The sequence below is a fragment of the Rhinolophus ferrumequinum genome, chromosome 28, assembly GCF_004115265.2.
Source record: "Rhinolophus ferrumequinum isolate MPI-CBG mRhiFer1 chromosome 28, mRhiFer1_v1.p, whole genome shotgun sequence".
Classification (NCBI taxonomy): Eukaryota; Metazoa; Chordata; class Mammalia; order Chiroptera; family Rhinolophidae; genus Rhinolophus; species Rhinolophus ferrumequinum.
The window spans coordinates 6,787,903-6,805,554 of NC_046311.1; the positions used below are offsets into that span (position 1 = coordinate 6,787,903).

Below are 17,652 nucleotides of genomic sequence, written 5' to 3' on the forward strand. Positions count from 1 at the left end.
TGACCTCAGGGAAAAGCAGAGGCTTTCAACAGGAAGTTGGCTGCAGGCAACTTGTCCGGATCACAGATGCAAGCAGCTTAAATTCCAGCTCTGAGGTTGCACATGAGATAAAAGACTCTGGGTGACCAGCGTTCCAGGAAGGTGAGACACAGCAAAATTCCTTTAGGTTTTCGATCTGATTTTCATTAGGCCTAAATTCTTTTAGGCCATCAGCGATACACTGGTTACTGAGCGCATCCTCTGGGACCAAATTTATACTTATTCACATCATTGCGACGTAGTAGGATGTAATACAAATTAAATTTCTACACAAAACCTCAGTCACTTATTCAAAGTACAGGCTGCTTAACATTTTTACATGCTTGTTTAACTAGAAATGTGTCATTATATTTCTACCTAAAACTCCAGTCACCTATTCAAAGACAGGTGTGTCACTTTGTTTAGAAATATTTCATTTCTGTATGCCCCCTGGAATCCTCTCAGAAATCGACCCAAAGTCTGCTTTGCCCACGAGGAGGAAAAAGGACTGAGGGCAGCGCAGGACGCTGCAAAAGCACGTAATTCTAACTCTCAACTCAAACATTCCACGAGGGATTGTCGAAAGCGGCGGATGCTATGAAGGGCTTGAGAAGGTCAGCACTTAGAAAAAGTCGCTTCTTTGGCAGACAAGGAAATTTATGATCTTTAAAAGAGGAGTTTCAAGCGAGTGACATGGAGGACGCTGAGAAATCAGCAGGGGTGAGAATAGGAAAGGGAGGGAGTGTAGATGATAAGTGTGGCAGTGATAGGGAGCAGAGACAATAAATAGTTGTTTCCTAGATAACGCGATGAGACAAAGAAGAAGAAGAATTATTTTCTAGGAAGGAGAAACTTAGGGTATGTTTTTGAGAACCAGGAAATTTAATAATGGTGTATAACAGACTTCAAGACTCCTTTTACTATTGAAGTGGTAAAAGAAGACCTCAGGTCTGAAGGAAAAACTCTACTTAATATCCTGGATACTTTCCTAATTTAAAAAAGGTTGCTTTGATGGAGTATTTAAATCTATGCAGATTACTGATATTCTTTCATTAGCATCAAGTACTAAGAACTTGCTCTGTGCTGGGTTGAGTATGTTATATAATGGCTATTAGCTTACTATCAACTTAAGTCTTTCCTCCTTTGTTCCTAATAGGAAGACATATTTACGGAAATGAAATTCCTTTTTTCCAAATTAACAACACATATGCATTTCAGCCTTACCTGTTGACCAAACATCCTATGTTCTCTCTGGCCTGATTCCAGATCCTCTTCTGAAAGCGACACCAAAGAGTCACCCCGTTCCTCACCGCTGAAAGGGTGCCTGAGCTCTTTGGTGTTTGCAGAGTTTACTTCTAGAGATGAGGATGGCTTGTTTCCAACACCAGCTCCTCCTGTCAAGCCTTCCAGACTGAAACTGAACACAGAGCACGGGAGTTAGTTCATTCTATTTCCGAGTCTCAGAAAGGAAGGAGGATACAAAATCCCTTTCGTGGTATCTCCCTTGCTCCTGTATTATTTCTACGACCCCTGGCAAAACTGTCTATAAGCACAAGGCACAGGTGAGCACCACCTACCTTTCCCCTCAGGTCCTGGTGGGGTGAGAAAGAATACTGCACTTAGATTTTCTCACTCCATTCGACTTATGGAAATGTTGAAGCATTTAAGGTCATTTTCGTGATATTTTTCAATATACCATTTGGACAGACCACATTTCCTTACTGATCTTTTGTGTGTTTTCCCTTGATCTTTGCCTGAATCTAACTCTGCTAATGGCAAAGAATTAAATGGCACCGAGAATGAGCATGACTAACTTTTAGGAGGCAAACTGGGAGACTGAGACCTGCCCCGTGTCCATTAAGTGGACCATTATAACTCGACGTTCAGCGACAGTCTGCTGAACTTCATAAACACACAGGTATGCTCCACCCCAGCAAACCCAACTGTCCCTTCTGAGTATTAGCATCTGTGCACACGTGGCCAGACAACAACTGCTCGACAGGTTTCCTGAGAATTGTTAGCCGCAGGCAGGCACACAGGACACCTTAAAGAACAGAAGCTGAAAAGCTACTAAATCTAAGAGTTTTAATTTTTTGTCTTGATATTGACAAAGGGGGGGAAAAAAGGCAAACTCAGGGTTTGGTATCCAAAATGGGATCCCTGGAATAAAGAATTTTGAGGTTTGCATAGTAAAAAGCATTTTCTGTAAGCAGGTGGCTCCAGAGAGAGGTTAGACTCCATCGCCCTCGGGGTTACTAGCCAGCATAATTCACAAGGGTTACAACAGCAGTGGAAGCTTCTTAAAAATAAGCAAGATCACAAAATACAGCTGTAGCTGACCATGTCCTCAATGATGAGCAGATGAATTGTATCTGAAGAGATACTGAAGCTATTTAGTGATTTCTGCTCAAACTGTACAGTTAATTGCTACAAATAATTCACCAATGCCAGTCCAGAAAGGCTTGTATTTGTTTTTTTCTGTTTCACAAATTACTTACCATGAATTGAAACCATGCCTCTTGGTTTTTTTAGTGGGTAAATTAAACAATAGACATTATTTTATTTCAATATGACAATAGAAATCACAACTAACCACAAGTAAATATCTCCGCAATTTTTAGTCATTTTTAGTACCAGGAACAAGATGACAGGCTAACAATGAAGAAATTTAGTTCTCTATTGTGAATTATTTGTAAACCCTGAGAAAACTACATCTCTGCTTACCACGCAACTTAATCTCGAAAATGTTTTAGCAATTAAATCTGGCTGCTGAGCTGAGACAAGAACACGAAATGAGGAGTCTGTGGACTGGAGTCTAAAGCGATCGGTAGATTTGGCAGCATTACAGAAATTAGTGCATCTATAAGCGGCCTTGATTCTGTCTTTGCTTTGCTCAGGATGTGGAAATTCCCAGGATCTGGGATTTAGGACAGACCAAAAGAGAGAGAGAAGTCTTCTACCACACCATGGAGCCAAGTCTGCAGAAAACACCAAGTCCACAGCCACTTGAGACACACAGGATGCATCAGGGGACATCACCCGACGTCTGGGCTGTACCCCTTCCACTGGATTAGTGATGCTGACAGCAGAGCCAACTGAACACTGCTCACAGACAAAGCGGGCTGCCATATGCATTCCAGCCACAGAGAAGCCAGCTCCAAGCCAAAAGCCCAGATGCCCTATTTTCTGATTCCCCGTTTGGCGGCTGGACACGTAACATACTGTACCTTCTGTAATTAAAGTCAGCGCTCAGGGCAGCAGAATATTGCACGCCAGAGGGACACCAGCTCATACTGAGGATGACATCAAAGGCAGAGACAGAAACGGAGGGAGAAAAGAGGAAACAGGGATGGGTTATTAGGTTTGAAAAGAAAGGGCATAGTCAGACTGATGGATTTATCAGAACATCAAAAAATTAGAAATGTCACATTGATTTAGAATATAGAAAAAGCCTAGGGAAAAAAATAACACGGAAACTTAAAATTGTTCTGCCGATGCTCATCCTGATAACATGTTGGAAACGACTATGTGCTCTCTTTACAGGATAACAAGACCAATCTGAAACCCCATTCCTTCTAGTGAATGCGGAACTGAGCGCCCCCCCGCGCACTCCCCCCGCTTCCTCTTCAGGCACCTCGGCCATTGGGAGCCCACCAATCTCTCCGCACAGCCCACGACTCCCACATCTCCCTGAGCGCAGCATCTCTAAGCCGTACATAGAAGGAACAACGACAGACGACACTGGGGTGGGCTCACTGTGTCATCAGTTTTTTCACGGGTTTCCATTAAGGATCCATAATCTCTCATGACACCAACACTCACACTCATCTTCAAACCCAACTAACCAGGCTCTTACGCTAAATATAAAGCATGTAACAATGGTTACATTTTCCTATATTTTAATAATGAAGGGATTTTCAACAACAACAAAAAAACCCAAAATACAAAAAGGAAGGAAGGAAGAGGAAGAAAGAAAGAAAGAAAGAGAGAGAGAAAGAGAGAAAAATTCTGTGATACGTAGAAATGCGTCTTTTTAATTTTAGGTTTGTATCAATTTTCCCACAAGATTTTAAAAAATCCATTTGTTCACCTACTTCTTGGTTTTCTCAGTACACATACTCGTATTCATTCTCAAGCATCAGGGGCAGAAAATCTGGAGTTGGAAATGCTAAGTAAATATAATCAACTGAAAAACGACCAATTAAGCTACTCTGTAAAGAAAACTGCATTAACAGTTCAGGATTTTTGATTAACAAAAGCTATCCTTTAAAAAAATACACTGCTCCTCTTTGGGCCTAGTGTTCTAAGTGACATCCTTTGTTTTCAGAAGGGGGAGCACAGTAAAACCACTCAGCTCCCTCCTGAATCTCGCAAATGGGAAGACCTGTAGACACCCCTATCTTGAATACAGTAGTCCTTTCTTGTCCATGGTTTGGCTTCCCGTTGTTTCAGTTACCCACGGTCTAAATATATTAAACGGAAAATTCCAGAAATAAACATGTCATAAGTTTTAAAGTATGTGCCATTCTGAGCAGCATGATGAAATCACGTACGCCCCTCCGTAGGCCGCTGGGGACATGACTCATCTCTTTGTCCAGCGTCTCCATCTGTGTATGTTCCCCACGCGCTAGTCACTTAGTAGCCATCTCGGCGATCGGATCCATTGCCGCGATAATGCAGGGCTTCTGATCAAACTATCCTTATTTTACTTGGCCCCAAAGCCATTCCCGTAATTTCTATAACAGCACATTGTTATAACTGTTCTATTATTAGTTGTTCTTATTAATCTCTTACTGTGCCTAATTTATAAACTTTGTCATAGGTATGCAAATACAGGAAGAATCATAGTGTATATAGGGCTTGATACTATCTGAGGGTTTTGGAACGTATCCCCCATGGATAAAGGGGGGGATTTTGTTTTGTACACCTAATTTTGTTTTGTTGACAAGTGGGGGTTTTGGACAGAGGAAAGGAGACAAGGAAAATGGTGGGAGAATAAAAATAAGAGTTACTCCCATGGCTCTTCTAAAAGTAAATCTCTAGTATCATTTTAAAACAATTTAAATAGTAAAACATTTTAAATCAGATTAAATTAATAGTATAAAGCTCACAAGTGCAAAAGCAGAAAGTAGGAATATACAGCCGAGGCACGTCTCCAGTCTAGTAAGCACAATCAGACGACTTATAATTCATTTGTGTGAGCAGAAGCAAGCCTTGATATAGTTTACAAGCACCCACGAGACTCAAAGTCCATTCTTTGAAATTATTAACTTACTTGTAAATACCCAAACTGTAAATTAAAAGGCATACTGTAACCTAAATAGCCAAATTCTTATCAAAAAACAGAATGTGGTTAAGCAGGAACTGAATATATGTTGCCACAGTATCATTCATAAAAATGATCTCCTGCTACAGACTTAGCAACATCTCTTTACTCTCAGAAATGATAATGTATGAGACTGGGAAGGAATTTTAAGATGAAGAGAATGAACAGCAACAGGCAGAAAAAAGACGGGCACACTGCTTTTCAAGGACATTGAAGAGGGCACGAAAAATGCCCTTCCTTGGAGCAGAAAACTCCTTTCACAACTAAGTATTTTTGAGAGTGTTCCTAATTTCCTCAATTCCTCAGTTAGTGGGAGTAACATTTAATGGTTCTTTGGCTTTGTTTTCAGATTTAGGAAGTTCTAGATTTAAAAAACAAAAAAACAAAACCCTGCCTTTTAATACTTGTTGGTTGGGATGTTTCCATTTTACTAGCTAAAGCTGACCACAGCATTTAAAAGTCTACCTCATGCCCTTCCCACAGAATGTGACTAAGCGTCACACTGCGATGGGTGCTGTGGCGACTATAGCTACAGGCTAACTCGGGCCACATCAGAAACTTGTCATCTTCCAGGGTCATTAAGGGCCTGGGGTTAAGACGTTCATATGAAAGAGCTTTAATAGAGAGCTACACACATGTATCTCGAAAGGTTTTAGATACTTTCACTGAAAAAAGGCGTTTAACTTGTTCTCCTGAAGAAAATCTTTACCAGGTCATGATTGTCTAAGACTCATGAGACTATCTGAGCTCATCAATTTTGTACTGAAATCTGGAATTAAAGGAAGCAGCCACTTGGAAAAGACAAATCACTATTTGTTTGCTTCCCAACAAACACCTTCAGTGAATAGTTAAAAATGCCTCTCTACAAATGTCTCCTAATATGAGACGCTAATAGTAATCTAACCATCGTTTTGGATTTTCTAAATGTTTTTTCCATGCAATGGGAAAAAATGTCACGAATGACTTCTGAACAATAAAAGCAAAAAAAAAACCAAAAACAACTCAGCGTTTGAAAAATTTAAAGTGAGTACTTTTTAACTAGAAATGACTTCTCATATAAGAAGTGACTTCTAAATAATCAGTTTTAGCTTCAAAAACCTTACCTGTAAAAAAATAATTAACAAAATTAAAAGACTGAGAATGTCACTGAGGTCAGCTGACACCCTTGCTCTAAGGAAGGGCTACCTCAACAATGGAAACTGGCCTAGGAATAAAGACTTTCAGAAAATTATTAAGGAATGTGTTAAAAATATTGTGGGGCCGTGTGCGTTATCACACACCTACTTCTGGTTCTTTCCCCCTTGTTTTGGAAAGAAAGAAAAAGTACTCTTTCGGGTCCATTTAGACAGGCACAACGTAAACATTTCTTCGAAATCTCCTAGAGAAAGTTGGGGAGGCCCTGTTATCAAAGTGACCTGAACATCAACAGATGCCAGATGGAAAAAATATATATATATATATTTTAATATTTAAAGTAGAATAGGAAAAAACTTCAAATTCAAGCAACCATTTCATATGGAATGGACATCATCAATGAATAAGCACCTATGTTTTACTTGCCTGAAGCAGACGTGACATTTTAAAACTTAAAGACAGACTGTTCAATCATGGAGTGAGCAGGAAAAGGAGAGGCGTGTTAGTATATGCTCAGAGGCAACATGGTTAGTCCATCAAAGCAGTGAACTCTGTACCTTCTCCTATGAATGGGAGGTCTCCTGACAACATCCCCAAGAACTCGCATTGAACTGAAAATGAATGGTGATAAAGAAGTCAGTGCCGAGGTGAAACAAAATGGACACGAACGCATGAAACATACAGACATCACACTGGGAAGAGAAACAGCACAGGACGTCAGGGAATGAAAGAATGTGGAATAAGAAAAATGTCAACCGAAAAGGCCTGACAATTCCTGTGCAGGGCTGCTCTGCTCCCTCCTTGCTCCAAGGATTTCATCAGACAACAAGGAATGAGGTTTATTAAATCATAAACGTAAAAGGATCAGAAAAAAAAAAAACACAAAGGCTATTCAAAACGTTACAAGGCTTCTCTGAAGACTTTACATTTCAGGTTATACTATATGCAGGCAATACTGTAAGAATTAGCCAAACTAATGAACATGAAACCTGACTCTCATTCCATTATCTCCAGAGGTATTGGAACAGTGGGGTTAGGTAACCCTTAACGCGAACCTCACATAGGAGATTCCATCATATTAACAGGTTGAAAATATAAACAACTTAGCTGATAAGGGTCCTAGTCTTAGTTCAGTTGTAAGGTCACCACGTAATCTTGGGCAAATCCTTTCATCTGAGCTTCAATTTCCTCACCTGAGCTACATGAGCCATAAAAGTCACATTTAGCTTTGAAATCAAAGTCACGGCAAACGGATCCACATTCAAGTGGGTTACAAAGAAAAACGGATTCCATATAAAATCAACGCTCGTTTCTTGGCGCTGTTCTCATGGAAGACAAGTGTGTCAAGAATCTATTCTTGCTTCAGGAACTGAATTCTGGCTCCAAGGATCATTTCCTACATCCTTGTTTTTTCTATTGGTGTGAATGCTAAGACCAAAAAAAAGTACAGCACGTGTTAATATAAAGCTGGGAAGGAAAGCTTTTGGAAATTACTTTTTATATAATCGAGGTACTCCAACGTATACAAAAACGACCCAGCAGGTAAAGCAGGTCCTTATTTTTAAGGTTAGCATCCTGAATGCCACCGTGGAGTAATATGAATCGTAGCACCAGCACTTGACTAGGAGATAGGAAACCAGGATTCTACTGATCTGGGGTAGGCGATATGAATGAACTGTGTGTGCCAGTCTCATCTGCACAAATGGGGGTAACACCAGCTGACTCCTGGAGAGGGCTGGAAAATTACGTGAGAAATGTGTTATTCCAGGAGTCTGAAAGCGCAGCAAATTAGGAACGTGCAAGGTGAACTCCAGGAAGGCAGGGACTCTGCCTCGTTCACCTGTGTCTCCAGAACCCAGAAATGCCTGGCATGCAGTGGGTGCTCAATAAATGCTGGCTGAATAAAAGAATAAATGAGTAATGTGATCAGAGTACACGTCCTTACAGCTATGAAATCAGAGCCACAATATTATAAGGGATTTTTTTTTCTTTAAAGCAGTAAGTGCTCCAGTGAGGTTGCCTATCTACATCAATTGTTTTAAAGCCACTGTCGGCTCCCTCCCTTAGCTGCTGTCCTCCCTCAGAAAGGAGCTTTGGAGTAAGCACGTGTCTGTGCATGCAGGAGGCGTCATGGTACCGGATCCTCAGAGCGGAAATCATCCACCTGAATTACTCCAAGAAGCCAAAGGTCAGAAGCCACATCCAACTTATCTTTTTACAGACTGCTTCCAACCCGCAGGTCTCAAGGTCTGCAACTGGTCACAGTTATGAGTCCGCAGAGACTGGATGATACGTGGAAAAATCCCAACAATTTAATGATAGTCAATGATTCTTATGCTCTCTTGAGGATTAAATACTGGTAATTCAGACTTTGTCAAAACTTTCTGCATTAGAAACAGATGGCGATGCCTGTGAAGCATTTTGAAAAACTTATACGTGTTGAGACTAACATTTCATGTATATGTCTTAATTCGAAACTGACCAACTATTCCCTGCAATATTTTCTAATCTGTGAATTCCATTAACAAATCTGGCCTGAGCAAATGTTACCATTTATTAAACACCTTCTATGTGACATATTTCTCCTGTAATACTTCTTATGACAAATATTCTGAAAGGCAGGTATTTTACAGATGAGGAAATTAAAGCTCAGAAGCGGCCAAGTAACTTGCCCCAGGTTCTCTCCCTAACAAGTTCTAGAGCTGGAGTCTGAACACAGGTCTTCCTGATTCCAAAGCCTATTCTGTTCTCTTGTGCCATGGTGTCTCTTCAAACCTCTTACCCCGAGAACCCCAAATCCGAAACTTCTCAAAAACAAGCAGACAGAGATTGCTTAAACAGCAGCCCGCCAGCCATCTCACCTCCGGTGGTTCATTTCCCCATCGCTGGCTGCATTCTTCCCGGGCCCCCAGCTGTGCCTCCGGAAAGGGGACAGAGAGCGCATGGAGCTCCTCAGGACAGAGCAGTTGGCAGGTACTTCGGTGATGCTGTCCATCTCCTCCTCTTCCATGTCCCCTGAGCCGGCGGGGTCACTCTCACTCTCCCTACCCTCAGCTCCCACCCCATGGCTGTAGAAACCATTGAGACATTGCTGGTCTCTGGACCTGTTCAGATTTGAAATCTGGGGGAGGGACACATCGCTGCCATGAGAAGAATGTCGATCCAGGGACGCTGTGTCATCGGTGGAAGAACTGGATCCAGTGACATCGCAGACTGACTGCTCTTCCTCAGGCTGTAACGGGGAGAAAGTACATATTACATCCAGTGGAGAAGCAGGACCCAGCAGACAGCTTCCGCTGTCCCTGATCCAGCCAACGGCCTCATGGGGGAGGCTGGGCAGGACCAAGTCGACTTCAGACACAGATTTCTTAAAGCATGACGCCAGTTGGATGCAAACAGCCTCCAGTAAAGGTACGTCCTAGGTCTACACTCTTCCTACCCTCTTACTAGAGGTACTAGAAGTACGTAATTTTTTCTTTTGTACAGAGGGAAAAAAATCTAAATCAGGTCAGTTCTGTCAGTCAATATCATCAAGTGAAATAAAGGGAGCCCCTCCATATTTCTCCTGGGGTTTCTGGAGTCAAAACACTAAATTCATATCATATTAGGTTTATTTATTTATTTTTTTCCTTCACAAGTTTTCACTAAAACAAGGTTGTCTGCTTGGCTACAAGAACAATGTGCTGAGGTTAAATTCCAAAAGCAAGTCTGTGAGGGTTTTTAGTGGCCTTTTCAAAAACATCGAAACGTTTGTGAACCTACCTAACGTCTGCCACAAATGCCCAAATTCTGGCCACAAATACTTAAATGGAAGCAATCTATTCTTTTTTTGTTTTTTCTCGTTTCACTGAGAACTGACTGAGTGTTGTCAAGCCAAATTGTACATAAAATGATTCGGCCCTGGTGACAGGGTCTTTGATACAGAGACGGAGCTCTTCCCTGGCCTACCAGGAACTGTGCGATTTCGACCCCAGTCACCTGCCTGACATTCTCCATTTTGCTGAAAGATACCAGGAACCCATAATTTGATGGATGAAAGAAAAATGAGCTTCAAACATCCAAAACATAAATTTATCCCAAGATAAGTGTCTGACAGACACATGATCACACTCTCAGTTACAGATGTGGGCTCTGTACTGTCTCAATATCTTTATTTTGCATTTTTATAGAATAGGGAGCAGGAAACAGGGAAAGGCATTCTGTGATGTTTTTCCTTCTTCACGGTGTTTTTCTATTTAGGCAGTTTACTCAAAGTTTTCAGTAAGAGTTGAGAAACTTAGAGTTCCTCCAGAAAGATTTAAAAAATGAGAACTACTGAGCCCTTTTACCTTTGGAATAGAAAACAAGTCCTGTACTAGTAGGAGAATCTCTTCAAAGGTTTAACATAATACTTTGAAAGCACGCTACCTTCTCAAAGCATTCTTTGTACACTTTGGGCTGGATCTCGCCAGCTCATGGAAGCTCCCCCTCCCCTCTAGAATCCAGTTAGTTTCTTAGGTTATTTGCTTCTTACATCTTGCATGAGGAAAGAGACTGAGAAGGAAAATGCGAGGACACCACGAGCCAGTGAGGAAACTGAGGCCCCCATCGTCTAAGGGACTCTCCCGAGTGCAGACACAGGCAGTGAGCAGCAGAAGTAAGATTTGCACCCAGATTGATTTCAACTACAACTGCCCTGCTTTACCTCCAGCATCTTTACAAAACCCTGTAAGGAAGAGATCTTAAAGTCAGCATCAGAAAAGGCCTTGTTCCTGACTTCGGAGCTCAGTACAAAATAAAGTGACTGTGTGTTTTACCAAGTCGATTCGCAAATAGGGCAGGTACTGTTTTAGGATCAAATTATCCACTATCCTTTTTAAGTTAAATGGGGATTGACCTGAGCATCCTAATGAGTTTCTTTTCATGGGGCCACTCTGCATAGAGAGGGAAAAGGCAGATGGTCTTGAAAGCCAACGTCGGAAGACACTTTTTGGATGCCTCAGCTTTCTTACTGTACTGTATTGAACAGTGTCTTTTTCAAATCCACGTCCTTCTCAGACTGTGACTTTACTTGGAAATTGGGTCTTTGTAGATGTAATTAGCTAAAACGGGGTCTTAGAGAAGGTGGTCTCAAACCCAATAGGAGCACTGTCCTTCTAAGAAGAATGGGAGAAGGCCGTGTGAAGATGGAAGCAGAGAGTGGAGTGATGTGTGTACAACCCTAGGACGCCAAGGGCCGCCGGCCAGCAAGCACCAGAAGCTGGAGAGAGGCAAGGAGGAGAAGCTCCTGCAGCAACTCCTGAAGGAAAGGAGTGCCTGTGACACATTGCTTTCCAGGACCTCTGGCCTTTAGACCTGAGAGAGAATAACTTAATGTTGTTTCAAGCCACCAGATCTATGGTCATTTGTTACAGCGGCCCTAGGAAACCAAAACACTCATCATCCTTAAGCTGCCTAAATTCCTAATTCTCAGAACAATGCCAAGGGACAAACAGAATGGGCGTCAATAAAGCATAATGTGTGACGAGCCTGTTCTAAAACACACAAGCAAGGATTCAAAAGAAATGAAAGCTCTGAGTTCAAGTTTCCACTATCCATTTATCACATTCTTCTTACATATTAGCTCTTCCCAATTGGGAAATGACTTGATACTGCAGCTTAAGGGTAAAAAACCCAGCTTTTACTTAGCAGAGAATTATGTTTTAGCTGTCTGCTTTAAGACTAGAAACACAGAGACACACACACTCACACACCCACTCACTCCTGGGTATACATCCAAAGGAAATACAGTGACAATTATCTTGAAGTGACAACTGCACTTCCATGTTCCCAGCATTATTTACAGTAGCCAAGATATTAAAACATCCTAAGTGTCCATTGAGAAATGATTGGATGTAGAAAATATTAGTCAAGCTTAAAAAATAAGGAAATTCTGTCATTTGCAACAACATGGATGGACCTTGAGGGCATCATGCTAAGTGAAATAAGCCAGACACAGAAAGACAAATACTGCATGATCTCACTTACATGTGGATTCTAGAAATGTTGAACTCATACTAACAGCAGAATAGTGGCTGGAGATGTTAGTTAGATTATAGCAAGCATTACCTGTTGCACAGTTCTGAAACTATAATAATTTTAATAGCTGTGCATGATTGTTTTTCTAATTTGGATTCTAAAAATGTATTTTTATCCCTAAAAGGTTAAATAATGAAAGGTAGATTTTTGGTGTGGTGATCCAGTACTTGAGAGCAAACTGCAGCATACGAAATAGAAGATAAACTCCTTTAAGGTTTAGCATCTTAGAGGAATTGCTTCTATTCTCTTCATCAACTGTGCATACATCTTACAACTGGAGAAAAAACACGCTGGAAGGGCTATATTTTATCTCTCTTTAAGAAAAGGGGCAGCCACTATTAATATTTTCTGTGGACTTTAATTATCCTTTTAGATCTAGATCGTGTATTTTATTATCATACTTTCTTTCTTAGGTAGTGCCTAAAGAATCTCAGGATCTCTTCTCACTCTAAAAACAAAATCCAAAATTTATGCTGCTGATCTATGGAAAAGAAAGACCTTCGGAACCAGCAAATATCCGTAAGACTAAACAGGAGCCTCATAACACTCACCAAAGAGTCATATTTACCAGGAGTCATACTGAATGGAAATACAAGGTTAAGGCAGAAAGTCATGACAAACATTGCAGGCTGTTAAAGGGACCTCTGTGAGGCCAGAGTCACAGGAAGTGACCTAACGCAGCACTCATAGTTCACAGAGAAGGATGTCGCAATTGCCCACAGATTATTTTTCAGAGAAGGGCTGGAGCCTGGGAAGAAACTCTGGGACAGTCTGACAATTCACAGCACACGTTGTGGGGATGACCACTGAGGAAGATTCTGAAGGGAGCAGCTCATGGCCGGTCTGCCACTGCTATGCTTCTATATAAATCACTGGCTATTAAAGACGGTGTTGGGAGATTGAAAGCAAAATAACAAAAAATGAAAGGATTTTAGAGTCAGGCTTAGGTACAAGTCTCAATTCTGTTACCAGCTGAGTAATTCTGAGTAAACTTCTTGACCAATCAGAGCCTCTGTTTCCTCAGGAGTATAAGCAGGATAAAACCACCCACCTTGCAGGGTTGCTGGGAACATGGAATGAGATCACCGATGTAAAAAATTCAGTTCAATGCCTAGTGTATAGTTTGCTCTCTGTAAATATTATCCTGTCTGTATCCTTTTCCTTTCATACATAAACCTTTGCTTTTAATAATGCTAGGGAAAACATTTATTGCAAAACCTCTCTTGCTCACAAATTTGGGTGAAGTGGAAATACTAAGAGGAAGAACCATCTGGGTCTCCAAGAGGCCACTCGACATTCTCGGGTGTGTGTGAAGAGGTGAAAGAACACCACCATTTCAGGTTTTCCTGAGGCACTGCAGTATGAAATGCAGGTAAAGCCTAATCTGGGTAGTATGCTTCAACTTTAAAAAATTGTACCTATCTAGTTATCCTGAAGAAACTGGTAAATCTAGCACCAGTCACTGCTACGAACAACCTCCAAAACGCTTTTGGCAGTTGGGACAAGAAGGTATTCTAACATATAAGAAATTCTAATTCTGCTTAAGAAGGAAAATCATTCAACTCAGTAAGCAGAAGTAACTACCATTCTGCAGAGGTGGTAACATTCAGAGACAAGCAGTCATGCCCCTAGGAGGTAGTAAGCGTTTCTTAATGAAGACCTTTCAATTTTTAAGAAGCTTTTTACTACGAAAATTTTCAAACATACAGAAATGTTTAATTGAGCATGACGTATGTATTCAGTGATTATCAATGATTCAAATTTAAAGCTGGAACTTAGAGATATGATCTAATTTATCTCAGACAAAAGCAATATGCAGAGGGTGCCCAAAAAATGCATGCACATTAAGAAAGGAAAAAAAAGTGTATTAAAATTGTAATACTCAATATATACCGATAACAAAAGATGAATACAAGTCATGTGTATACATTTTTTTGACAGCCCCGGTATTTTCAGAGAGATGCCTCTTTGGAGGGGGGTCAGGGTGGGATGCGGGGGTCCTTTAGCAGTCCTGACAGTGAAAGCCTCAACATCACCTTGGAAATTACCCAAATTGTTATTTATCTAAAAACCCAATTAGCTTCCCTTTTTCCTCAACAACTTCAGAGAAGGACAGGTCTTCCCAGGGTGTGGATTTTTCCCTTTACAGAAGCCCCTGAGACAGTGAGTCCCCCGTGAGTAATGATGACAGGACTCGTGAGGCCCATCAATCTTTCCAAGACCTCTAGAAGATAATGAGCACGAGGAAGAAAAGGCACACGTGGAGAAGGGCTCGGGAAGGCCAGATGGACACACAAGAGGTACGTGGACAAAAATGGAAGTGTCTGAAGGTACCTTCACAGAGGCTGAAACACATTCTGGACCGGAACCCCAGAACGTCAAGACTCCGTTCTTCCATCGTAACTTATAACTTTTTAGCATCGTCTCACTGTCTTGGAGAATGCAGTCACCTACTTACACAACTGCTCCCATCACCTCTCCAAAGTCGTCACAGCTGCCATAATGGGTCTGCCCCTTCACCCGCTGGCTATTAAGACAGTCACTTGTGGCACAAAACTGACAACTCTTTGCTGATCCTGCTGTGGGAAAGCCCTCTATTCCTCTGAGAAAACAAAACAGAACTCGCTGCAACTAGGTACAAACATAAGCAAAAGAAAGCAAGCCGCCCCCACTCCCACCCTGAGTGGTCCCGCCCCCTGAGGTCCCACTCAGAGGACCTCAAATTATATGAAAACAAGAGGTGATACACGTGTAGAGGCTTGGCTTTTCCCTGGAGAGAAAGCTTGGGTTCCCTAGTAGTGCACTAGAAAAGCTCCGAGGAAGCAGCGTAACATCACCGAGCTCAGCAGTGAGCGTTAGGCCTAAACGCATTAATCAGAAATGACTCTCTGCTTGGCTTACACACATGACATCATGTCGTCTGGGCTGCGGTCCTTCCTGCCCACTGAAAAGGACTCATTGTCCTCTGATTTAATTCACACCAGAGGAACTTCCATTCCTTCAGGCTTCAATATGAGCATTAAAAGCTGCATGTCACCAGCCAGGACTCTGCAGAAAATCAAGTGGCCAATGCCTTTTCCTAAGCCCCCAGAAATCTGGAGCGTCCTTCTCAGAGAGGGCACCTTTACCTGTCTGTAAGATCACGTACGCATTGGAGAGAAGCCCTGGAAGGCCAGCAGGATCACAGCCCACTAGCAGGAAGCACGCACTGAGGCAAACCGTACCTTGGAGAAGATAACGCTGTCCACGTCTTCACTGGGTGAGTGAAAGAGGTCAGAATCACTCCCAGACTCTCTCTTAAGCACACCCTGTTTGGAGGCACACTCTCCGCCCAGTCCAACATCCAGGAAGTTTTCACATTCTGGAAAACAAAATTCATTCAACAATACATTAAAAAAACAAAAAATAATTCAATCAGTTTCTTTTCATTCCAGCAATCAGCCTTTCAAATCAACCAGCGTCCCTCCTTCCCCTTCCCGTCCGTCTAATATTAAGCTGTAAAGAACACATATTAGTAGCTTTCGGCTCTGGTACTCCGATTCTAGGCTGATAGTTATTACACAACTATCATGAGTTTGCTACATAAACCATAGGTACAAAAAGATAAAATCTTTTCCTCCTGGTAGTTAGAAAATATTTTTTCTTTTGCTGTCAAAATCAGAAGTCCTTCATTATGAAACTATGCGATAGGGTTTGTGGCTAATTTCTGTTCTGTATGCTTTCTGGAAGCTTGTTATTTTATCAAAATATTGAGATAAAAGACAAAGGGGAAACATTTAACAAACACACCAGTGTATTAAACTACAGATTCTATTGAATAATAACAGAAATATAATTAGTGAACTTCTAGTACCTAAATAGAGCTGACACTGGGAGAACAACGTGCCGAAGAAGAAAAATGTATCATGGAGATTCTGGTTTGCAGTTCAATAATGAGCACAGGGACCGTGGTGAACCAGATGGAGAGGCCTTGACAGAAACATTGCATTGCTAGGAATTCTAAAGACTCAGAATAGTAACAACAGCAAGGTACTAACCCATTCTATTCTATTAACTTTATAAACAGAAGGGACACGTGATCTGGTAGCAGTAGAGTTAGAAATATTTGTATCTGGTGAAACCAAGAACCCAAAGAAAGTCAACAGTAGGTAGCTACCAGCCTCCTTTAGGAAGTTTTGAAGTTAGGAGTGAAGCATCTCCACTCTAGTTAGCATTTTTACGTGTGATTTGGACATTTTTGCATGTGTATCAAATCTGTAGGTGACAGATGAGGGACATAGGAACTCACGACCCAAGAGCTCATGAGAACTCCACCTGGAGGTTTTGGCTGAAAGCAAATTCAAGAGTAGCTGACTATCCAAGGTGATGGCCAAACAAACACTAACAGTTTTAGGTTCTGTTAACAGTACTCAAATCCAACATGGAGACACTCCTGCCACTAGGTGACAACTAAACCACACACGCAGGACTACGTCTGTGCCTACAGAACATTTAAATTAAAACACATACACAAAAATGCATGCACGGTAGTGAGGTCACAGCAGTGGACACACGACATGCATGCAGCCTGCTAGAGGAGCGTGAAGAAGACCGTCTGAGGCCCGGTGCAGACCTGCTGTGCGCTGTTCCTGACACAGAACAAAGCCCACCGAGCGGAAGGCGCAGAGCTTGCGGGCAATGGGCCGCCACCTCATAAAGTAACGAGTGCGCTTCGCCAGAAGGGTGGGAGCCAAGGCTGAATGACTGTGTCAGGAGGTTTCGGAAACGATGTCGACACAGAAGGGGAAGTGAGGATTGGACGGGATTACCCCCAGTGTCTGTCTTAATTCCTGCAGTCTATGCTTGGGGGGGGGGGGGGGGTGGTGTGTGTGTGTGTGTGTGTGTGTGTGTGTGTGTTAATGATAACATTATCCTGAGAGATAATGAGAAGAGGAAGTTGTTCTTATCTAAACTAATAATGCATCATCAATAAATTAACTAATAATTCATCATTAGCTAGTTATTAGCTGGGAATCTTAGAAGAAGGGTCAAAGAGGCACTGCATTGGGATAGCTCATGAATCGCTTATCCCTAAAATTACCTTTTCTATTGGACATTTGACTACGTACTAGGGAATG

General features: G+C 41.7%; 1 protein-coding gene across 17 annotated transcripts in view; it reads right to left on the bottom strand.

The window, feature by feature from the left end:
• The window catches only part of AKAP13 (A-kinase anchoring protein 13), a 309,763-nt gene that overhangs the window by 62,313 nt on the left and 229,798 nt on the right, over positions 1–17,652 (bottom strand). For 13 of the 17 annotated variants that reach the window (XM_033100202.1, XM_033100201.1, XM_033100193.1 and 10 more), the window contains 5 exons: positions 15,760–15,896; positions 9,340–9,710; positions 7,036–7,089; positions 3,246–3,311; positions 1,243–1,435 (listed from right to left, as the gene is read on the bottom strand). In XM_033100202.1, coding sequence (XP_032956093.1) covers positions 1,243–1,435; positions 3,246–3,311; positions 7,036–7,089; positions 9,340–9,710; positions 15,760–15,896 — 821 coding nt within the window. The remainder of the gene's footprint in view (positions 1–1,242; positions 1,436–3,245; positions 3,312–7,035; positions 7,090–9,339; positions 9,711–15,759; positions 15,897–17,652) is intronic. The other 4 variants (XM_033100203.1, XM_033100206.1, XM_033100196.1 and 1 more) reach the window with 3 other exon arrangements.